At 32.8% G+C, this 25,859-nt stretch overlaps 1 protein-coding gene across 1 annotated transcript in view; it reads left to right on the forward strand.

Annotated features, from left to right (window-relative positions):
* Nucleotides 1-1,802: 1,802 nt before the first annotated feature.
* The window catches only part of LOC140432403 (sodium/potassium/calcium exchanger 5-like), a 57,954-nt gene continuing 33,897 nt past the window's right edge, over nt 1,803-25,859 (forward strand). Inside the window, exons 1-3 of the mRNA XM_072520280.1 lie at nt 1,803-1,987; nt 12,192-12,419; nt 18,874-19,061. Coding sequence (XP_072376381.1) covers nt 1,849-1,987; nt 12,192-12,419; nt 18,874-19,061 — 555 coding nt within the window. The 5' untranslated portion in view covers nt 1,803-1,848. The remainder of the gene's footprint in view (nt 1,988-12,191; nt 12,420-18,873; nt 19,062-25,859) is intronic.

The raw sequence follows: 25,859 nt of genomic DNA on the forward strand, positions 1-25,859 counted from the left end.
ATACGCAAAAAACATAAATTTTAAAATAAAATAAAAATTTACAACATAATCCGAGTTGTTGGTTTTTTATTTTTATCTTCGTAAAGTAAGTTAAATGTATATTGGCAGTTTTAAATATTTATGAATATTACATTTTAATTTATATTGTATTATTATATTGAATTATGTTGCAGTGTATTTATTGTATTGTAATTTTTATATTAATAACAAAATAAACAATGAATTTTACTGCAGAGTATGTGTAAATTTTTTTTTTGCATTCAACTCCTTTTATACATATATAAAAATAAAAATATACATTTTCATTAAAATATTGATACAATCCTTCATTTACTATACTCCTATTACAGGTCAAATATTTATATACAGCAAACGATGCACCCTATACCTATATAACTAATTCTTTTTTTCTTTCTGCTCTCTCTTACCTATAGCATTACATATGTAATGATTGTGCAGATTAACTCCTATATAAATTTTTAACGGCGAACGCGTGTATAGAAGTATAACTTCTACCGGCAGTCCCACTGGACTGCCACACCCGTTTTTTTTTTAATTTATTATAATTTTTTCTAAGAGTTTCTTTAATCATTTGCGACACATTTTTTATTTTCGTTAAAACTGCTTCTTCTGCTAACTGGAACTGGAACGTCTCTGGGTCATCTCCATTCTTGTTGAGAACATCCTTTAGTCGTTTTTGTAGGATCTTCTAGAACCAGCTGCAGTCTTCATCGCGTTCTTCTAGTTGCTCACACAACTCTTTTACTGAAAGTTCTACTAGCAGCATCTTTGGTCAGGCACACACGTACTTTTTAAATATTCTTTTTTTTTTACAAAGTTCACTACCGAACTACGCGGATGTTCCCGACGAACAATACTTTTCAAAAGTCTTTTTTTTAGCAATCACTGCTGAATTTATTTTTAGATCTCACACGGGGCACCACTATACCGTTTTTAAATAAAACGAGCAGTTCTAATTTATATAAATATATTTATTTATAAGCTTACAGCACGATTATATCTTATCAACTAAACTTAGCTAATATCGGAGCTACTTATATATAAAAGTTATAATGTACTATAATATTCTGGAATAGTCCACCTCTATTCTTTTCGTGGAAAGCGCATTGAAGATGGGTGCTATTGAAGTGCCAACACTTAAATGTTCTAGATTTATCCTTCTAAGAATTGTGACACGTACCTCTCATCGGAAATGCGCTATTTCGTTACAATATATGGCATATATATATATATATATATATATATATATATATATATATATATATATGCTGGGTTGAAGTTTTATATTTAAGGTTCATACACCCAGTTAGGTTATGTCTTAAGTGGTGGTATTTTTTTTTTCATTAACTTGCATCTGCCGTGAGACCTAGCTGTGTTGGAAACGCGACTATAGATAGCGGATATAAATGAAGTGTCTATAGTAAAATGAAAATTAAAAGAGAGAGATCATCATGAAGGAGAGAAGTGAAAGAAGATAAAATAAAAACATTACAGATACAATTTTGAATGAACCGTGTTGTGGAGGATAGGAAATATACTTCGGTAAACAAGTCAAGCAAATTACACATTAAAATAAATAAAAACGTAAGCACAAAATAAAAATTCTTGTAGTAAAAAGAAAACCACATTTACCAGATCACGAAAATATCATAATTTAAATAAATATTTCGTGGTTGAAAACTGAATCGTTGCTTTTAAAAGTCCTCATAGGTCAAAAGTTCAATGTTGATAAAGAATGAATTGATCGAACCTTGTTTGCTTTAATCAATTATATATTTTTAAATGTTTTTGTGGAGCGTTTAGTCGTACAGTGTAATCGCGTAGGTTATGGCAATGTTACCAAGGACTAGACACAAAAAGTTAGTTTTAGGATTTAAAGTGTTAAGTTTGGTTTCTGTTTCGGTTGTTTATTTACTAATAAGTGTATTTTCGAGTGAAGAGCGGTCAGATACTTACAATGTTCTAGGTAAGCACAATAATCAATGACGAAAAAACTATATATATATATATATATATATATATATATATATATATATATATATATATATATATATATATATATATATATATATATATATATATATATATAAATTTCATTTTTTTTTAATTTTTAATTTTGTATATATGTATGCTATAGTCAAACCTCGAAACTCCAGCGCTCCTAGGTTTGACTAGTTAATCCTTATGTCCTGACTTACGGTCCTAGTCAATCCCCGAAATAAATTCCATTTTCTGCCTTTAACTAAAGAATTTTCGTTAAACATATGAGAGTCCAATTTGATCAGGCAAACGTCGAAATTTAATTTCATCAGATCGTAGTATGATCAGTCAAACTCCGGTCAGGTATTAAAACATCATAATTTACTAGATTTGATTTAATAAAGTGTCTGTTTTTAATTTTAATGTTTATTATTCTTATATTATCGACATTAAAATAAAAAGGTAGTCCTTATTCTGACATAGTGAGGCTTTATGGCATTTAGAAGAATTGCACAATACATTAGACCTTTTACATTTACATAATTTTGAAAAGCATGTTTTATTGCAGTAGTATTTTATAAAGCCTTGTCCCCCAAATTTGAAATCTTTTGAACTGATTTCTCTTGGAGACAGCTGAATTGTCCTTGTATTCTTTTGCATTATTCTTCGAAAAAAGTGTGTTTATTGTTCTGTGTGGCATTCGTTCTTTATATACACCTGTCCTGAAATCAAAGAAGATTGACTACAACGACCTCAGGATCATATCAAATTTATACTATAAACAGCGAGCAAAAGTACGTGTTAACGAACAGCTGTCAGAAGAAATTGAAATTAGATGTGGAGTAAGACGCTCCGAAGAGGTCCTGAAGAAAGCTCTTGAGGGTGAAACAGCTGGAATAAAGGTAAATGGAGTTCCCATTAACAACATTAGATATGCGGACGACACTGTGATCTTAGCCGAAAACATTGAAGATCTTCAGAGACTGTTGACCAGAATAGCAGAGTATGAAAAAGAGTATGGTCTAACAATGAATATCAAAAAGACGAAATTTATGAGAATATCGAAAACTCAAAGAAATAACGAGAATCTTCTAATAAACGAAACCAACGTCGAACAAGTGGACAAATATGCATACCTGGGAACAATGATTAACTCCACAAATGATTACAATCAGGAGATAAAAATAAGAATAGAAAAGGCTAGAGCAAATTTCAACAAAATGAGAAGAGTTCTATGTACCAGGGATTTAAAACTGGAACTAAGAGTTAGGTTGGCGAGGTGCTATGTTTTTTCGACTTTATTTTATGGAATGGAATCTTCGACCTTGAATGCGACATCAATGAAAAAACTGGAATCATTTGAGCTGTGGGTGTACAGAAGAACTCTGAAAATATCATGAACAGAACACGTCACAAACAAAAAGGTTCTGGGAAGGATGAACAAAGAAATGGAAATTTTAAATTCAATAAAATCAAGAAAGTTAGAATATCTCGGACATATTACACGTGGAGAGAAATACACCTTGCTCCAACTGATTATGCAGGGAAAGATCCAAGGAAAGAGAAGCATAGGGAGGCGTAGAATGTTATGGCTGCGCAACCTGAGAGAGTGGTACGCATGTACATCAAATGAACTTTTCAGAGCAGCCGTCTCAAAAGTCCGAATAGCTGTGATGATTGACGACCTCCGCCGGGGAGATGGCACTTGAAGAAGAAGATACACCGTCAACTGTTATATATTGTGGGATACTCAAAACATTTCGAGCATCTTCTTTGGTTCTATCAAAGGGAATAGGTATGATTACTCTATTTCCAATCGCAATCGGCGAAAATTTTTGTTCAATTAATTATTTCATAACATTAGCCTAAGCATGAGGACCTGCAATCGGCGTTTCTTTATTTATTTTTATATTTTCTGTTGGTGCAAAACGCATGCATGTAACTTTACTTTCGAAGCCTAAAGAATATGCTCCAAGTGTGCTCTCAGCGTACACAACTTAATTGTTGAACAATTTTCTTCCTTTCTTATTGACGACAGTCCAGGGGCTTTGTCAGTATGATGATCTTTAGTTTTTTCTCCGATTATAGTATTTTCTTTCACAGTTAACGATGACCAGTTGTTTCCATTTCATATCTTTGAGCTAAAATAAAATAATATACTTAGCTAAACCAAATTACATGTCAAAATTAAAGGATATATTTTCAAGGTGTCCTGAATCCAACATTTTGATTTTTTGATGTTTTTATTTTATTAAAGATGTTATAGATTTCTTCAGGCCTAGAATAAAGTTTTATGCAATAAAACGGCCTATTTAAAATTTAAAAGTGCATTTGAATTTGGTATTTATTTAAAAAAAGTCTTATCTCCCTACTGGTTTTATTTCCAAGGCATCTTAAATCCGCCTGGCTAATATATCGCATAAAAGTCACGTGACTCATCATGGTTTTTTACTTGTTTACTTTTATAATGGTTGAAGTGTACAGTAAGCAACTAAAATCTGCGTTACAAACGTGCATTGGTTTTTTTATTTATTTGTTCATAATGGCTAGTTTTAAAGAAGAGCTCTCATATGTATTGTACCGCGAGAAAAATATCATCATCATCACCGCCATCAGCCGTTTTGCGTCTACTGCTAAACACTGCTAGACTGCTACTTGCGTCTCGTAAATAATTCTATTTCATCTGATCTAAAGTACTCTATATCCAGTTGTGCTCGATGCGCTTGATGTCGTCTGATTACCTTGTTGGAGGACTTCCTCCATTAAAATATGCATCGTGTCTAGGTCTTCATTCTAAAATTTCCTTTGTCCATCTTTAATCTCTGTCTCTGGCAACATGTTTTCATTTCAGCGTTGTAATTCTTTTAATTGCGTCTGTAACACCAATTTTTCTCCTAACTATTTGATTTTAAACTCTGTTTCTGAGGGATATATTCAACATTGACCTATTCATTGGTCTTTGTGCCACTCATGCCACTGTCATTGTTTCTGCTTCAGACGTTAGAACTGGAAGTACATATTGATCAAAAACCTTTTTTGAAGTTATACTTCTATACGCATGGTCGGCGTTGGAAATTTGCATGAGAGTGAATCTGTGAAACCATTACATATGTAAGATAATGAGTAAGAGAGAGACAGAAGATATATTTTCTCTCTCTTCCTCTCTCGAAAATAAAAATGTTCCTTTTGTATTATATATTTAATATTATATATATTATATAATAATATTGTATATATATTCATAATATTATATATAATATAATATGTATTAATATTATTATTTATGTGATATGTTTTATATTATTTAAAATTAAACGTTTATAATTATTTTAGGCTTTTGTATTTCAAAATAATCACTGTTTTACCGAGAACTGTCAATTTTGAAATCCGTTAGTGTCATGTCTAATTGGCAAATTCTTTACGTGTTTGGTTCATACGCTGGTGGTTCTGAGTTCGAATTCCAATTATGAATTTCCTTTTTTATTTTTAAAATATTTAAAAACCTCGCGTTAATGTTATTAAATATATGTAATATACGCAAAAAACATAAATTTTAAAATAAAATGAAAATTTACAACATAATCCGAGTTGTTGGTTTTTTATTTTTATTTTCGTAAAGTAAGTTAAATGTATATTGGCAGTTTTAAATACTTATGAATAATACATTTTAATTTATATTGTATTATTATATTGAATTATGTTGCAATGTATTTATTGTATTGTAATTTTTATACTAATAACAAAATAAACAATGAATTTTACTGCAGAGTATTTGTAAATTTTTTTTTGCATTCAACTCCTTTTGTACATACATACATACATGTAAAAATAAAAATATATATTTGCATTAAAATATTGATACAATCCTTCATTTACTATACTCCCATTACAGGTCAAATGTCTATATACAGCAAACGATGCACCATATACCTATATAACTAATTCTTTTTCTCTTTCTGCTCTCTCTTACCTATAGCATTACATATGTAATGATTGTGCAGATTGACTTCTATATAAATTTTTAACGGCGAACGCGTCTATAGAAGTATTACTTCTACCGGCAGTCTCACTGGACTGCCACACTCGTTTTTTTTTAAGCAAATCGGAATATCTGATCTAAAGACTTTCCTCAGTTTTCCGTGAGCTGGCCATATTTATTCGGTTTACAATAAGGACTATGTCGTCTACAAATAAAAATCTCGGGAAAGAGAGGAGAAATTTAAGGGAGTGGTATGGGTGCAGTTCAATACAGTTGTTCAGAGTTGCAGCCAACAAAGTAAAGATTGCTGTGATGGTAGCCAACCTCCGATAGGAGATGGTACTGCAAGAAGAAAAAGTCTACAAACCTCAAGTTGTTCGGAAACTCTCCAATTATGTTGACTTCAATATTTTCTCAATAATTATTTATTATTCAACAAAGCGGTGAATAGTTTAGGAGAGATGGTGTCTCCTTGCCTAACACCCTTATCCAAGGGAAATTTGTTTGTGCCATAGTACATTCTTACTGCAGCTGTTGCGCTATTTCTTATTATTCGAAGAAGAGTTGTGTACCTATGATAATTACTGCACCCTGTAAGAGCTCTCAACATGAAGCTATGCTGGCCTGAGTCAAATGCTTTCTCAAAGTCTACAGATATTATCATCATACAACAATGGCTTGTTGTATTATTTAATTTTCTCTATCAAGGATTTTATTACTTGTAGGTGGTCATTCGTTCCAAAGCCTCTCCTACATCCAGCTTGCTCTAGTGGTTGGTGAAAATCTAGCTTAGGTCCCAGTCTGTTAGTAATTATTCTCATAAAGAGCTTATATAAATGAGATCAAGAAAAAGAGCACTAACAAGTTATTTGTTAGTAGGTCGGGTTTTTAGAAGAGTTTAAAAACATTACGGAAAATTGAAGAAGCTTTGCTCCCAAATGATAATTACAGCACTCTGTAAGAGCTCTCAACATGGAGCTATGCTGGAGTGAGTCAAATACTTTCTCAAAGTCTACAGAAATTATTATCAATGGCTTTTTGTATTATTTAATTTTCTCTATCAAGGATTTTATTACTTGTAGGTGGTCATTCGTTCCAAAGCCTCTCCTAAATCCAGCTTGCTCTAGTGGTTGGTGAAAATCTAGCTTAGGTCCCAGTCTGTTAGTAATTATTCTCATAAAGAGCTTATATAAATAAGATAAAGAAAAAGATCACGAACAAGTTATTTGTTAGTAGATCGGTTATTTGGAAGAGTTTAAAAAACATTAAGAAACATTGAAGGAACTTTGCTCCCAAATTATTACCACATTATATTTGAAGTTTTGATATGTGCTATTTCTCGGAAAGGACTGGTTTGCTATTGCATAAAAACTATCAGTAAGAAGGTAAATTAAATCTAAAAGGGAGCTCAATATAACAAAAATAAAATCAATAAAGATAATATGTAGCAGAGTGTGCTGTAAGTCCTGATATTCGTATCTTTTTGTATGTTCACACACGGGTAAAAAGGAGTAAGAAATGATCATCTCTTAAGCCAAACAGATATTGTATACCATTTAAGTAAAAAAGAAAAGTTGTAAGATGTTAAATTAATTTTAAGTAAGCTAAAAATCTTCGAAAGCATTCTGTCTGCCATGTCATTTTGGCAGAAAGTTTTATCAGCTGATATAAGTAATGCTGTTGAAAAGTACATTTTTAATGACGATGATGATAAATAACTTTAAAAAGCTGCTTTATCTAATATAACTTACTGTTCCAGAAATGAACATACCGTTTTAAAATATAAAATAAAAATATAATTCCTTAGACTTTTCTTAGTGTAGAATAAGTAAAATAGTAATTTCATCAAGTTTGCTCGGGATACCCGACTCATTGGCGCCACAGCCTCTTAAATAGTTTTCACACCTAAATACAAGAGGGGTAATCTTTACTTTTACGCATCAAGTAGTATTTTATCAGTTCGTTCTCACACATCGCCCTTGAGGCATGTGCATTTTAAAACACTCTCAATTCACGTATAAAATATTTCTCTACGTCGAAATCGGGCATTTTTCTCATAACGGTTTTCTCTAGCGAAAGATCGCGTGTTATAAAGAAAGAATTATTTGATATTGTATAGTCAGCTACGGCCGTGTTGAGGCTTCTCTACTCTAAAAATAGTTAATTATAAGTCGATAAACTAAAAGTCATTTTACTTCTCTGGAGCTATATTTGCCCACACTAACAATCTTTATCCTTCAACGGTCACTGAAGAACCAAACCTATGGAGATACATCCACTCACAAGTCCTTTGAAGTAAGGCTTGGAATCAAAAGATTTCCAACCCTCGAGTGTAGGTAGCCAGTTACAAGGCTCCCACACTTACTTTAAAGTAATTTAAAGAATAAATACACAATTTTCATTAATTACGTTTTTCTAAAATTATTCTAACAAATTAGGTATGACGTTTTAACATCTGATCGGAGTTTGACTGGTCAAACCCCGATTTCATGAAATTAAGTTTCGACGTTTGCCTGACCAAATTAATCGCTACTGGGTTTAATGAAAATTCTTTACTTTAAGGCCAAAAATGGAATTTATTTCGGGGTTTAACAAAGACCGTGAGTCAGACCTGAGAATTGACTAGTCAAACATATTAGCGCCGGAGATTCGATGTTTGACTATAAAATATATATAATATCTTTTGTCGTAGACAAATATCAAACATTTTTTTATCCTCCACAAAATCGTATTCCGTACTTCTTATTTTCATGTTTTCCTTAGCCTTCCTTTTTTATGCCATTAGACAGTATCAATTTCATAATTTTTTTTGGTACTCCTACTCTGTGTATGTAACCATGTATCAAAAAACTTTCTTTAAAATGAACATAGCGAACAATCTAATATGAAAAACACCGAAATAATAATATTCTAAACTTAACCAGTATCTGGACGCTGCTGCTATGGAAGCATAAGATGAGAGGAACACAAATGTCAGGAATCCACAATGGTATTGATGAACATGCGAGATAGAAAACCTACTCAAGGAGAAAAGGGTCAATTACGAAAAATTGTTTAGTACAGAAACACCAAAGGATGAAGAAATATATAGGTACCAGATACAATTATGAAAAAAAAAGAACAGTAAAGAAAACTAAAAACGAATTATGGGTTAAAGTTAAAAGCTGCTTGAAAAACTGTAATAAGAAATATTACAAAAATCTTTTTAGTAAGAATAGGGTAAATTTTCTCGAAGTGATAAATGAAAAAAATGTAGAAGAGTACTACAAGAACTACCAGTTTTAAATCTACTCTTCTTAAGCTGGTAGTTCTTGTACAGATAAATTATTCTGTCATAGATAGCTAATAGGAAATGCTAAAGAAGTGAATAATGAACTAAACTTAACAGTTATTGACGTGAAAAAAGCTTATGACAGCGTTTCCCTAAATAAGTTGTGGCTGGCATAAAAAAAATATTTGTAAATAGTAAATTTATGATAGTAGTATGTAAGTGATGTTTCCAAGCCTGCTAAGATTTCTATGAAGGCAATGTTAGCTTTATAAGAACATGAAACGGCTGTTCAGCGAAACACGTGTCATAGAATAATAGGTTTGACGAAATGATAATATTCTTTTTCGTATATTTTTAACACATTATTTTATACCTTGCTTAAAGTAGGAAGATGCAAATTATTTCTATATGGCGGAGAATTCTGTAATATTTTATGAAAAAGATCAGGCGCCATCTAGTGACCTTTGGGGAAGAGTGGCAGATAATGTCATTGTATTTGCTTCTATGTAAGCGATATATACAGCCTGTATATTAAACCATATTAGATGGTTACCTTTTCGACGACGAACATCGGGCAAACATTTTAGCCTATACTCTTTCATTTTGGTGTGCATTTTTCCAACTTAAGACTTTCCGTAATATAACCGTTCTCAATTTTATTTTTTTTACGTTAGTTATCTACATCCTTATTTTCTCCTCATTGCTTTTTATTTCTTCTCTTTTTTATGAATGTCATTTTTAATGAAATTTAACACTAAGTTTCTGGCTCAAAGCAGATTATTCAGTTACGAGGAAAAGTAATACATGGCCGTTTACAATATTTTGTTCATTATGGAATATAGTTAAAATAAAATTCACAAATTTTTGTACAAAGAAGAAAGTATATTGCAGGCTAGTTTTGGAGTCTTTTGATACTTTATTTAGAAAAAAGGGCTTCAATCACAGCTCTGCATATTTTATTACGCCAAAAGATAACCAACGTTATAGGAAAAAAGCGCACCATCCCGCAAATCAATTAGCATTCTCTAAATGCACAGAAACCTCGATTTTAGTATTGTCCGATTAGAAAAAACAGGTTCACGTGGCATTCCTTTTCGACTTGTGGGAACCTCATCTATAAGGAGCATACGTCCACAACAGCGTACATATTATGCTGTCAATGCACAAGGCGAAATAAACAGCAGGGATACGACTCGTAAATAATTATATTGCGTACTGTTTTGTATTTTATTCTATTACATATTGTGGTTATATTTTAGTATTTGTTCCGTTTCTTTGTACCTGTTACCTTTTATTTTATCGTTTGTTCCGTTTTCGTATATCCCTTGGGTTTTCATTTAAATTTAGACGTATAACTATAAATCGCAGTGAGATAGGACAAGTCCAGAAATACATTTACCTTGACTTCATTCTAAAATGTAACAAAGAGATTTAAAGAGAGAAAATTTCCAGGAGAGCAGGATTGACATAGGCAAGATTTGAAAAACTCAGTTAGATACTTAAAAACCGCAAAATATCTTAATACTTGGGGAGCAAAGTGTTTAACCAGTGCATTCTTCCTATCACGATATATGGATGTCAAACCTAGACCCTAATCAAGGTAAATATCAATCAACTAGCCACAACAGAAAGGACAATGGAGAGAGCAATGTTATGTATATGACTGTCAGATAAAAAGAGGAACAAATGGGTAATGTTAAAATCAAATGTCGTGGATGTCACAACAAGAACACTGAAGATACAACATTGGAGACCTAACAAAGGTAAATGACCAAGAGGTAGACCACAGATGAAAATGGTAAATGAAATAAAAAGAATAGCCGAAACAAATTAAAAATATGTTGCTCAGGAAAGAGATCGATGAAGGAGTTGGGAGAGGCCGATTTCTTCCTGCCAAATCCTTTATATTTTGGTAATTTCGGATATATGAATATTTATACTACGATTACACTTATCCTCTATAGTATTCCCTTTACTTTGATTTTATGAATATTTATTCTATGATTTTTGATATCAAGTCTAGTCTATTCATAATATTCTCGAGATTTTTTGTTGATAAACGCTTTAATAACAACATTATGGTATCATTAGCATATCAGTAGTTACAATATTATTTTTTTTGAATAAGAATAATAATATACATATTCACTCGATACGTTTAATAGATTGAAAGATTAACACATTCTTGCTAAAATCGGGCTTTTAATTTTAAGTTCTTAGCAAGATGTTTAATCTTATATTGGCTGCATGGTTTACATATTAGTTGATATAAAAACTAGATGTGAAAAGTTTATTATAAAGAAAATACTGCTAAAACAAGACAAATTGTTTGTAAAAAACTTTATATACTCCAAAGAGAACACAGTAGTAATCAAAAGACATATATTATTAAATAATATGCCCAGATAACTGTGTAATTATTGATCTGAAGCTTTTTTTTTGAGGCATATTAATACAGTTTACTATTTTTACTGAGAAGAAACCAGATCGTACTTTAAAATAAGTTTATTTTGACGTTTTAATTTTACTTTGGTAATCGTTCTCAAAATAAAGAAGAGAAAAGTCAAATAAACTTGATAAACTGCGTTAGGTATTCACGGCCATCGTCTAACTTGTTACTTACCCACTTAAAGCAGTGGGTCAAGGGTTAAAGTTTGCCTCAATTTCAAAAGAAAATTTAGTTCGCTATCTTATAATATTATTTGTTACATAGAACAAATGCTATCTATGCTTAGAACCTATGCTTTCTACAAATCGACTCTGAACCAAACTAAGACCGAGAGTAATTTCGAAAAGAGAAGGGAAAATTTGCTAAATGAAAATGGGGTAAAGTCAAAAAGCTTGCTATAAGTCAAAAATACCAAATTTATTTCATAACAGTGTTAAAAATTGTCATAAAATAATATTTTATCATAATTACAATTTTATTATTTGTTTTAGACAATCCATCAAGACGACACCTTCTGCAGGTCAACAACGTGACCGATCATCCCGGTGAAAATTGCACTCCCCCTGCAATTGACGAATTTCCCTCAGATGGCTTTACCAGGGAACAACGAAGACATGGCGCCATCGTTCTGCATATACTGCTGTCTTGTTATTTGTTTGTATTGCTGGCGACAGTATGCGACATCTATTTTGTACCCGCTGTCAAAAAATTCTGTAGTAGTAAGTATAATATTATTGAAATTATGTTTTTTACGGCCATTTCGTAAGCATAATATAAATATTTAGCATTTTATTTAAAAATAAGCTTTATGCGCAATTTATACGCAATAAATTGATATTAAAAATAGAATATGTTATGACAAGAACTTATAATTGGATTAACCCAGCTGAGGCATGTTTATTAAGACTTCAAGGTGAACTGTATATTTTTTTAGAATTGTGGAATAAAAGAGTACGATACATATCCCTCATCAAACACATATATAAGCATGCTACAGCTTGCTTAACTTATAGAGTATACTGGTGGTACCTTTTGTATTGAAAAAGGCGTTCGGATAGGAGAAACATGTCTTCCAAATTAATAAAAACTGTGCTAAATTATACCTGTAAAACAATAGATTGGAACGAGACGAGGAGGGTATCCATGTAAATGGAAAATTCTTAAATAACCGTAAAGTTGAAAATAACATTGTTTTCATTCCCAACAGCTTTGAACAGCCAAGAGCCCATACTGTTACAAGAGTCTTAAACTAAATTTTTCAAAAAAGTAATTTATGACCAATTTGCCCCACAGCAAAAATATCTCAGTTTAAGACAAAGTCATCGAACAAGTTGACTTCTACAAGTATTTGGGCTATATACGAGAATAAGTCAAGACAACCAATCGGTCGAGCTAAAGAGAAGAATAAACCTAACTGGGGTTGCGTTTTGAAAGATGAACGATATTTTTAGGACAAATATTAATTCAGTGCATTATGCCAGTGATAACGTATACCAGAAATCCTACAGTGAATAAACTACAAGTGTGTCTTTTGGAGTAATGTTAGACACGAGGCTCACTTGGAACCAACAAATAGAACAAATAACCAAGAGAACGATAACTACATAATGGTAGCCAGACTCATCTGGTACGCAGTAGGAACTAAAAATGCAGAAGGGTTGGGCGCAGGAATACTCGGTAGTAATGGAAATATGTCGTGTCTGTGCAATATATTTTAAAAAAGATTTTGACAAGTCCGATATAACAAAATCCTAGAAATATTGAAAACAGCTGGATTGAATGATAAAATAATTATAAATCTATACTGGTGTCAAATGGCAAGAACAAAAGTTGAACAAGAACTCTTGGATAAAATAAATATAAAAAGAGAAGTGAGGGAAGGCTGTATACTATCGCCTTTACTTTGTACCTTGTATTTGGAAGAAATATTTTAAAAAGCCCTAATAAAGACAACAGAAGGTATTATTATTAATGGTGTAACCGTAAACAATATAAGATATGCCGACGATAACTTAGTGCTGAATAATTTCGGAGAAACCCTTCAATATTCAAAGAAAAAATACAACAAAGTAGTAGATAGTAAGCAAACAAAACTATATACAGGAAGACGGTATATACTCTGGTATCTCGGCAGTAATATCAATGTCATCTGGGATCTAACCGTAGAAATTAAAAGCCGCATAGAATAAGCCCAAGCTACTTTTGTAAAAACGAGGAACGTACTTTGCAGCCACGATCTTAATATTGACCTTCGGTTTCGAATGACATATTACTATATTTTCCCGTGCTACTATATAAAGTGAAAGTGTGGACCCTAAATAAGGCACTGCTTAAACGCTTGGAAGCCATTGATATGTGGTTATTCAGACGACTACCACGAATAAGCTGGGTTGACAGAGTTAGAAATGGGGAGGTCCTTAGACGATTGAACCAAATAACATAACTGGTCAATATAATAAAGAGACGCAAGCTGTAATATCTTACATTATAAGACATCCTCAAAAATAAGAACTTTTACATCATTTAGGGAAAGATCCAAGGTAAACGTGGTCCTCGTAGAAGAAGGTTAGAATAATATGGCTAAAAAATCTAAGATACAGATACTAAAAATCGACTACATCATTATTTAGAGCTGCTCTCGATAAAATCACGATATGAAATATGGTAGTCAACATGATATCCAACGATCTATAACGGTCATCTAACTAGAAGAAGAAGGTGGAAATATTAACATTTCTGGTATATAGGAAATGAGTAAATACTCACAATCTTCAGCAGTTTTTAATTTGTTAATGATGGTAAATTTTGGGCTAAGCTACTAATAAACAAGCTGAGAACACCAAAGGGGCTTTTTCCCAATTAGTAAAAAGAGTTTTACCACTTTGCAGCCAGTAAAAATATAATTATGGGTTCTACCATACTTTTCCACAAAACATACACAGAAGCACCTGGATATTCTCTGAACAGGAAGTTGTGAACCAGATAGACCACGTGTTGATAGAAAAGCGATCAGCAACAAGCATTCTGGACGTAAAAAATAGACAAAGTTCATGCTGGGGTTCAGACCAGCTGCTAGTTAAGGTACACTTTAGATATATAATCAGTCTACATGTCAAAGATAATCAACCAAGAAAGGAAATTCTAGATATATGAAAACTAAAAAGACCTAAAACTCAAAAGAAGTTTAAAGAAGAATTAAAGAGAAAGCTGACTGAATATGAAGACAATAAAGAAATATCATAAGAAGACCAGTGGAAGCTAATGGGTAGAATCACATTACTTGCAGCAAAATCTTCATCTTCTTCTTTCTTATATGTAGGCTTTAAAGCATGTTTCTTCTTCAATATCTCGACTTATCTCGTGCTATTTGTACTATCCTACCATCTGCCATTCTACTAATGTGATCGTTCCACTTCCTGCATGCTCTTCTTATGTTTTCGTTTCTCTCCCCATTCAACATACTTTTCTCTGTTATTCCTCGAAGTATTTTCATCTCTGTTTCTAGTAGTCGTCTTATTTTAGATGTGTCAGGTCTTCTCTCCGTCTGTATGTTATTATAGGTCTACTGCTTTATAGATTCTTGTTTTTGTGTCTTGTCTTAGGTGTTTATTCTTTCAGATTGTTTTATTAAGAGATTCCGCCGCTTTACCTGCTTTTAAGCTTCAACATCTCCGTAACTAGTTATATCTATTCCCAGATATCTAAATCTTACTTTCTCGCTTTATTATTTTCCCATCAATTTCGATTTTATATCGTCGTGGGTATGTAGGCGTTGTCATACATTTGGTTTTTTCTGCTGATATTATCATATTATTGTATTTCTTGGCTGCTGTATTAAAGAGGTGTAATAATCTTTGGAGCTCGTCTTCTTTCTCGGCGATTAATGCGGCGTCGTCTGCATAACATATTATTTGGATTTCTTTGTTCCCCATTCTGTAACGATGACCTTTAGGTACTGCTTGTACTATTTCGTCGATTATTATATTAAAAAGAAGTAGGCTTAACGAGTCTGACTTAGCTTTGTACTGGTATACTCTGTGTTAGGTTTTGATTTATCTTTGCCTGTATTTGATTATGGAAGTAGATGTTTTCGATGGTTTTGTATAATATTGATTGGTATATTTCTTTTATACAGTAGTGTAAGACGTCTTCGACTTGGATGCAGTCAAAAGCTTTTGTGAGGTCTATAAAACATAGATATGCTGGTTTATTGTACTCGATGGCCTTTTCTGTGATTTGTCTTACAGTACAAATCCGGCGTCTAGGCAGGATTTTCTGGATCTGAATCCTTGTTTTTCATTTGATAGGTTGTTAGTTTATTGATTTTGTTGGTTAGGACTTTGTAATAAGCTTAAGTGCGGTGTTAAGTAGATTTATACCTCTATAATTGTTGGGGTCTTCTTTATCTCCTTTCTTGAACATTGGTATCATTATGCTGTTTCTCCATCTGTCTGATATCTTGCAGTGCAATATTAGTTTTTGTATAAGCTTTGTCATCTTTAGGGTTATACTTTCTCCTCCGTATTTTAGAAGCTCGTTGGTTATTCCGTCTGATTCTGGTGACTTTTTATTTTTAAGTGACTTTATTACTTACTTACTAGCCAACGTCCACCCTTGGCATGTTAGCCATTTGGTGGCTCGCTGACCAGTATAGACGAGCCGTTTCTCGTAGGCGATCTTCATCCTTCTCGGGTGGGTGTTTTCGGGGCTGGGCACTCTGGAAGGTGAGCAGCATCCATCTGGGGCTGATCACATAGTGGATAGTTGTCATTTTCGCGGACGCCGATGCGATGTAGATGGGAGGCCAGGTAGTCATGCCCCGTAGTTGTTCTGAACACGGCTACACTAATGGGTCTCGGCAAGTTGCTAAGGGGATTGGTGACTCTATTAGGTGGGCCCAAGATTTTCCAGCACCGGCTTGTATTTGCTGCTTTTATCTTCGCTTTGATTCTTCTTCTAATGGTGGACTTTGCTGATGTGTACGATTGGAAGCTAGGGGGCTGTGGAAGAGTAGTGCCTTGGGCATGACTAGGGATCCATTGTAGAGTAATCATCCACCCTATGTGGCGGTTGGTGGGGTTAAGTGAATTTATGGCTATCTTTACTTTCTGAAAACTGATTTCTATTTCGTGTCTTAATTCAGGTACGTTATTGTGTTGATTGTTATTTTATTTTCCTTTAAACAGTTCCGTCTGGTATCTTTCCCATTCGTTTGCTGGTATATTATTGTATTCCTTCAATTCTGTCATTTCTTTCCGTTGATTTCATTTGAATCTTTAACTTTGTTTTTGTGTACCGTAGAAGTCGCTTTTTATCATTTTTGAAAACTGTTCCCAGTGTTCATTTTTTGTTCTTCTTACCAACTGCTTTGTTTCATTTCGTATTCTTCTATAGGTGTCTCGGGATTCTAGATTATTTTTTGATGTTCTGTACTTTTTGTAGGCCTCTCGTTTCTCTTTACATTTCTCGTTTATTTCTTTTCGAAACCATGGTGTATTCTTGTAAATTAAAAGAACATTAAAAGAACAGTGGGGAGAATATTGTTAGGGGTCTGTCTACGTGATAGAATATCAGTGTTGCTGTACACATGAGACGTTATTGGAAGACTAACAGCACTAAAATAAAACTAATTAGCTCATGTAGCAGAATATTTGAGCGCAAAATACTAAGGAAGATATTTGGACCAACCCAATGCGGCGATAGTTCGTGGAGAATTAAAATGAACCACGAGCTGGATGAACTAATGCAGAGCGCAGATATTGTCAGATTTGTAAAATCACAAAGACTAAACTGGCTTGGTCACCTTGAAAGAATGCCAGATAATCGAGCTGTAAAAGTAATCCAGAGATGGAAGCCCCAAGGAAACAGAACAAGAGGAAGGCCCCGTAAAAGATGGATAGACGACGTAGAGAGGGATCTTAAAACCATGAACATCAGGCAGTGGCGAAGGAAAGTATCCGACAGGGCAGAATGGAAGAACATTGTTAAGCAGGCCAAGACTCACAAAGGGTTGTAGCGCCATTAGAAGAAGAAGAAGAAGCTCATGTAGCAAGACAAGTTTATGATTGGTGGACGAAAATAATTGTGGAATGATGGATGGCATAAAAAGAGTAACTACAAATTAGATTCAGATGGCGCAAATGACTAAGTGAAAAATCATGCGAGAGGCCTATGTTCAATAGAGGATGATGATTATAAAGAACTTATAGAGAAATATAAATAGAAGATTCGAACCATTATAGAGAAAAACATTTATACACATTTATAAAACCATTATAGAGAAAATATTGATAAAAATATGTTGCTCAATGAATGTTTAGAAACTTGTCAATTTTCTAATGAATTTGTTATAAATTAAACGTATTACATTTTTAACTATATTTTATTAACATGTTGTGACTTCTTTTAAAAAATGTCTGCAATTAGTAGCCTGCAAAAAATTAAATATTACTATAATAAACCGAAATTTACTACAACTCTTTATCAACCGATAAAATAGATAAAACTAGACTAGGTTTAATCGCTAATGATATTTTTTTAAAGTCAATGTTATCGTTACAACCAATATTATGTACATACATATTTACTAATTGGTAGGTTTTTTTATCTAATGATAACAATAATAAAAAATGACAATTTCAACATCAATTAACAAAAATACGATTGCTAAAATTCACTATAGTTTACTTCCTTATACTCAGTGGTTCCCAAAATGTGGGTCACGAATCTGTAGGGATCGCGATAAAAGACAGAGGGGGTCGCGAAATGGTTAAAAAAAAAGAAACTTTTTTTTTTAATCATTAAAAGAATTAAATTAGTTAATTAAAAGAAAAGAAAGAAACGGCGATGGTTTGCGAGGTACCTGGTGCACCTGTCTTCCGACGTTTTATAAAAATTTGATAGGAAATTAGTGCAAACTCGTTATTTGGGAGTTTTTGGGATCGCTGATCAGAAATATCATGACGGTGATGTCTCCAATGCTGCCGGTGCGTAGGACGAGCTTCCTCTCGTAAAGTTTTGTGGAAATTGGATACTTAATCAGTGCAATCTCGTTACTCGGGGTATTTGGGGTTTCAAAACACCAATATTATATCGGAGATGATCTTTGAGGCACAAAAATTTAGTAGGTTTATTGTTTCATTGCCTTACCTATTAACCTTTAACATTTTTTAGATTTGAAGATGAAAGAAGATATTGCTGGAGCAACCATCATGGCGGTTGCCAACTCCAGTGCTGAACTATTTATTAATTGTGTTGGTACGTTTGTAACCGAAGGAGATTTGGGAATTGGTACAATTGTCGGATCAGCAGTATTTAACATATTAGCTATACCAGCGAGTTGCGGTCTTTTTGCAAATATGGTAAATATGTTAATTTTATATACTTATTATATTTTTCTCCTTTTTGATATTAAAAAGTTTAAAGGTAGATAAAATTGTTAATAATTTTCAGTTTGGTCACATGTAATCTATTTTTTAGTTCAAAATAACCTAGGAAAAGGTAAAAACACGATAATGAAAATTTTTGAATGTAGTGTGTATGTATGTATGTATGTGTGTGTAGGTGTGTGTGTGTGTATCTCTGTGTGAGTATGTTTCTTGTGTGTGCTTTACCAAGTAACAACGGATGAGAAAGAAATAATATATTTAAATTTATAAGCAAACATCCTTAGAGATATTTTGCCTGCCTATATGTAGACGATCTTCCTATAGTTGTTCACGGCAAAATCTTCGTGGAGTAGAGACTAAGCTAGAAGCTGAAGTATGTCTCAATTCTATGACCAGAATATTCTAAAACCAAACCCAAGTAAAACAAACAATTGCTCTTTCACTTTCTAAATAAGGACAAGAAATGGCCTTGGAATATATATCCAGTCTAAAATATCTCGAGATGGTACTGAAAGAACACTTTCATATAAACAGCATTGCAAATAAATATCAAGGCAAAAAAGTATCAAGTTCCAGGAGCAAATACCTTAGAAAACTCGCATTAAGTGGATGGAGTGGAATCTCTACAGTTCTTAAAACAATCACGCTACTCGTCAGGGGAATATGCTTGCCCAGTTTGGTAAAGATACGTCCATGAAAGACGGGTAGATGTAGCCTTTAACAAAATATGCCGAATAATTACCGTGTATGTGAAACCTGCATCCCTTACGTGTCTCTAGAGAGACACTGTCTTCGCAACTTCACAACCATAGCAAAACGCCGCAAAACGTATTAAAGGTTTCAAATTAGAGTGAAAATTCTTCATAAGAAAATCCCACTAGAGCCACCTGACAACTATGCATCCCGCCAAGATATTCATAGCAGCACACACCAGGTGTGTACAAACAGAATAAGAACAGATCAAGGCAAATAAAAGTCAGATGGGTTAAGATAAGATCGACGCATGGGACTCACTATACGAATGCAGTGAAGTTCAGAACATTGGAATACCTACTATACCAAAAACAGCCCCTAATACCAGAAGCAATGCCATTGGTGCCGCCGGTTACTCTTCGGAGAAACTTTAAACATTTGGATCCGGACATTAAAAAGTAAAGTAAGTCAATACTAACTACAATTGGCAGGAGCAAGTAGTTTATGTCATATTCACAATGATAGTGAAGTAAAGAATAGTAAGTGTTAATAAAATAGCAAACTAATAATTATACGCTGCTTGTGCTGGACATTGAAATTAAAATCGAAGTGAAACGAAAATATGAGAGAGGAGTAGAAAATATTGGATATTAGAAGGTAAAGAAGAATTTTTACAAAATACTAGAAATAAAAATAGATGAAAAAATCATGAGTTGGAAACCTAAAGGTATATATTATACAATATGGAGAAATGTGGTTGGCATTCCAAGAGAAAAATAATTGGTTTAAAACGAATAAGCAATAAGAGATAAGAGCAAAATACTAAACTTAGAACAATGTGCTAGATGTCAGAATACAATAATGCTTTGTAGTATTGATCGTCAACGTCGGTTAGCACTAATGTGACACATAAAGAAGACAAAGGGGTAGCTAGCACTATTATAAATACTGCCGATAAGAAACTTTAGATGAAAAGTTTAAAAAAAGGACTATCCGGTGTCGGTAAAAATAATTTCCAAAAAATTATACCAAAAGTCTAAAAAATATTTTCGAAATTTTAAACATGCCAAAAAATAAAAAAAGAAAACGATTTTTACCAAAATCTAAAGCAGAAAAGTATAAAAATAAGTTTAATTTGAACCTAGGTAAATTTAATATATTGTTTAAAAAATCTACAAGAAATTATTAAAGATTTACGATAAAATACAATATTACAATGAAACACTAAAAACTTTTGTTTTCAACACTTCCACAAAATTTATTTTAAATTATTATCACTATAGGTGTTTCGTCTTTTCTCGGAGTGATTTTCTCAAGTGATCTATTTTTGGTATGTGAGTACACTTTATAGTTAAGGAGAGAGAACTATTTGTCTCAAGTTAGTCATTTAGAAATATGTCTGTATTAGTAATTTTTAATTTCCATACATTCTAATAAAGATAGCTTAAGACCTTTATTTTGAATGTAAAGAATTTAAAATTCGTCATTGAAAGAATGATTATAGTCTAGAAGGTGAAGTGCTTACGTAGAATCTGTTTTTCTATTACTTAAAGCCCTTTTATGTTCTGCTTTACGTTCGATAATAGTTATACCGGTTTGACCGATGTAAGTTTTTGGATACTCGCAACATTTAAGTTTGTAACACCACTGTGTAAGTGCTTTTTTCTTATTGTTCTTAATATATTTGCCTAAGTTGTTGTTTGTTCTAAAAGCTGGAAATTTTTTTTATGTGCTTGGCTATTTTTGTTTATATCTTGCCTATATATTATGTAAGCCAGTAGAAGGCACTGGATTCTTTCTCTGGTGGTGGAAATACTAATATAAGAGCTATCTTCTGTAGTTTTTTATTTAAAATTTTATTTATTGTTTGCTTGTTCATTTTTCGACCATAAGCTCCAGTATAAATATACATTTAAAAACTACAGGGAGGCACAAATCTATGATTGATTTTATAATCACTAATAGAAAAATCTACCCAAAGCAGATTCTAGATATCCAAACTTTAAACTCAGCAGGGAGTGAACACAGTTAGTACTACCAAAAATAAGAATGAAAATAACACCAAAACATTTTCAACATGAAATCACTGACGAAAAATTTAATGTAGAATCACTGTGGAACGATTCTTCAAGAGAAATGTACCTAAAGAGGCTAGTACAAAAAATACAGCTGAAACAAATAGACGACATCGAAGACATACATGCGAGCTGGAAGAAAATTTAAAACAACATTGAAGAAGCAGCAACAGAAGCTCTAGAAAAACGCAAACTATAGAAAACAAAAGAAATAAAAACAATACACAATGGATCGGAAAAGTAATTAAAGAGAAATGTAAAGAGAAACAAGAGGCCTACACGAAGTACAAAACATCAAATACTTCAGAATCCCGAGACAACTATAAAAGAATAATGTGATGTAATGAAACAAAGCAGTTGGTAAGAAGAACAAAAAATGAACACTGGGAACAGTTTACAAAAAGGATGGAAAGAGACTTTTACGGTAGACACAAACAAATATGGAGATGACAAAACTTATACAAAAACTAATATTGCACTGCAAGATACCAGACTCATGGAGAAACAGCATAATGATACCAATGTTCAAGTAACGAAATAAAGAAGACCCCAACAATTATAAAGGTATAAATCTACTGAACACCGCACTTAAGCTTACTACAAAAGTCATAACCAACAAAATCAATAAACTAACAACTTTATCAGATGAACAACAAGGATTCAGATACAGAAGATCCTGAGTAGATGCCGTGTTTATACTAAGACAAATCACAGAAAAGGCCATCGAGTACAATAACCAGCATATCTATCTTTTATAGACCTGACAAAGGCATTCGATCGCATCCAAGTCGAAGATGTCTTACACCTACTGTATAAAAGAAACATACCAATCAATATTATAGAAACCATGGAAAACATCTATTTACATAACCAAATACAGGCAACGATAAATGGAAGTACAAAGCGGAGTCAGACAAGGTGACTCGTTAAGCCCACTTCCCTTTAATATAATAATTGACGAAATAATCCAAGCAGTACGTAAAGGTCATGGTTACAGAATGGCAAACAAAGAAATCCAAATATCATGTTATCCAAATATTATGTTATGTTATGACAAAATGATAATATCAGCAGAAAAAACCAAATGTATGACAACATCTAAATATTCACTACGATGTAAAATCGAAATTGATGGGAAAATAATAAAGCAGGAAGCCAGGTTTAGATATCTGGGAATAGATATAATTATTTACGGAGATGTTGAAGAAGAAGTACTACAACAAAGCTAAAAAGCAACTAAAGCGGCGGAATCTCTTACTGACACAATCTGAAAAAACAAACACCTAAGACAAGGCACAAAAACAAGAATCTATAAAGCGGAAATTAGATCTATATTAACATACACGGTGGAGACAAGACCCGATACATCTAAAACAAGACAACTACTGGAAACAACAGAGATAAAAATACTCCGACGAATATTAGCGAAAAGTTTATTGAATAGGGAGAGAAGCGAAAACATAAGAAGAGCACACAATATAGAAAACATAAATAAATGGGTGACAAAACGGAAACAGGAATGGAACGAACACATTTGAAGAATAGCAGAGGATAGGATAGTACGAATAGGACGAGATAAGTCGCCAAATGGACGAAGAAGTATTGGCAGACCAAGAAAAAAATGGTACGGTAATTTAAACAACTTATTAGGCTAATATTGAAGAAGAAACAGGCTGTAAAGCCTACATAAAAGAAGAAAGAAGAAGAAGTTTGCTTGCTGTGCCCATTGTTTACTGCTATTTGCTAAATGATATTTAATTCTATCTTGAAGTTGTTTTTTGACATGAAAATTTCTATTAATCTATGTAACATTATAAGGTAGGCTATGTAACATAAGGCTTCCAATTTATGTTATGTAGGATGGAATGATTAATTGTGTATAGTCGCGTCAGTATGGGTAGATTTATGAAATACGATGAACTCATGTGTGTTTTTTTGTCGTACAATTTTTAAAACTAGAAAATTATGGATTGATTCTGTTCTGTTTCTATAACAAATTTAATATGACTATGCAGTGGATTAAAATAGGATAAAAATTAGTCAAGTTGCCTGTTAGTTCCTGTAAAACATAAAAAGATCTAATAGCAATGGGCTTGGAGGATTACCCATTATAAGTCCTGTACTTTTATTTGTATATATTTAAGTATTAAATTCAAAGTAGTTCTGGTTTATGCAAATTTCAAGAAAATGTAACATTTTAGATGTAATGATTCTCTTCGCACGTCAACTTATTCAGTTAAAGACTATAAAATGTAAACTTATACCAAAAACAGATCACTTAAAAAAGGCACTCTGCAGAACAGGCTGTAGTGATAATAATTTATAATAAATGTTGTGGAAGTGTTGAAAACAAAAGTTTTCAGTGTTTTATTGTTATATAAGATGAATTTCCATCAAGTAACGGTCGAATCCATCACTTATATAAAATTAAATGTTTTATTTTTGGTACTTTCACCATAAACTCTTAATAAATATGGTAAATGATTTGCAGAATCGTTGTGACGATTATTTACATCATTATGTGCACGTTTTGAACAGCAATTAATCTATAAATATAATTTTTTAGGCGGCTTGTTTTAAGTTGTTGTCAACTGTGTTATAAGTTGCCTATCTAGTTACTGCGTATTGAGTAAAATTTTTAATATTTTTACTTTCTAAATAATATTAATGAACAGTGACGAACTATTAAGTAAACTAATTATTAAACATGAAAAGTTTTAGTATAATAAATAACTACAAACATTTCATCAAATTTTTTGTCTCGCGATTTTTCGACTAGTATTTTCTGATCTTTTCAGCCTTTAAAGGAGGTATCAAATAATATACTAATTACTAGAAAAACTGTTATACAATAGATGAAGTATAATAATACCAGGTTGTTTTAAAAAAACATAGCATAACAGGTACTGGTGTCACTTTTAACCCTGCTGTCCTGTTCGGGTCTATTTGACCCAAAAAAAATTTATTTCTTATTTTGCAAATTATTACGCGGCGTAACGTTTTGGTGTTTCGTGACTTTATTACCTATTATGAGGTCTTTTAATTGCATAAGAGATAAACAATCAACTTCCTGATTTTTTGATAAAATTGTTACCTATAGTACGTTCGGGTCAATATGACCCACGTATTTAAACCGTTAAAAATTACCTGTGTACTTATGTTTAGTTGGCAGTATTGTATATATGTTCTAACAGTTTGTCAGGCTGGTAGGACACTGATATGCCAAGCGCATTTATTTACATTTTACATTTTAAATTTCACTCCATGTTTGCATGTTGATAATGTCGCATCGAAGAACGCTAACCGAAGATGAGATTTGCGAGCTTTCGAACGTGTCAGAGAGTGATGAGCGCATCAGAAATTCATTTGACGTACTCTTTTCTGACATAGTTGCAAACCAAATTCTAAATATGACCAACATGGAAGGACAGCGTTTTTTGAAACCAACTGGAAAGACTTGGATGAAATTGGTTTTTAAGCATACATTGGTCTTTTATATCTAGAAGCAGAGGACGACCACGAATGAGATGGATTGATGACGTGGAAGAAGACCTACAGATTCTAGGGGTTAGAAGATGGAGGGTAGTTGCCAGGAATCGACAGGAGTGGTGACTTCTTTGTGAGCAGGCCAAGATCCACAACGGATTGTCGAGCCACCTATGATGATGATGGTCTTTTATTGTTAGCTGGAGTTTTTAAGTCCCATGGCGAATCACCTAAAAGTTTGTGGAATAAAGAAACGGGTCGTAGTGTATTTCGAGCCACAATGTCCCTGGAAGTATTTACAAAAATTTCGCAAGTAATACGTTTTGATAACAAGACTACTAGACAGGATAGGAGACGTACTGATAAACTTGCTGCATTACGTGAAATTTGGGAATAATGGGTAGAAAATGACCAAAATTTGTTAACCCTAATGAAAATGTTACCGTCGACGAGCAATTAGTTGCCTTTAGAGGCCGCTGTCCCTTCAATCGGTACATTCCAAGCAAACCAGCGAAAT

The sequence above is a fragment of the Diabrotica undecimpunctata genome, chromosome 1 (assembly GCF_040954645.1).
Source record: "Diabrotica undecimpunctata isolate CICGRU chromosome 1, icDiaUnde3, whole genome shotgun sequence".
NCBI classification, from domain to species: Eukaryota; Metazoa; Arthropoda; class Insecta; order Coleoptera; family Chrysomelidae; genus Diabrotica; species Diabrotica undecimpunctata.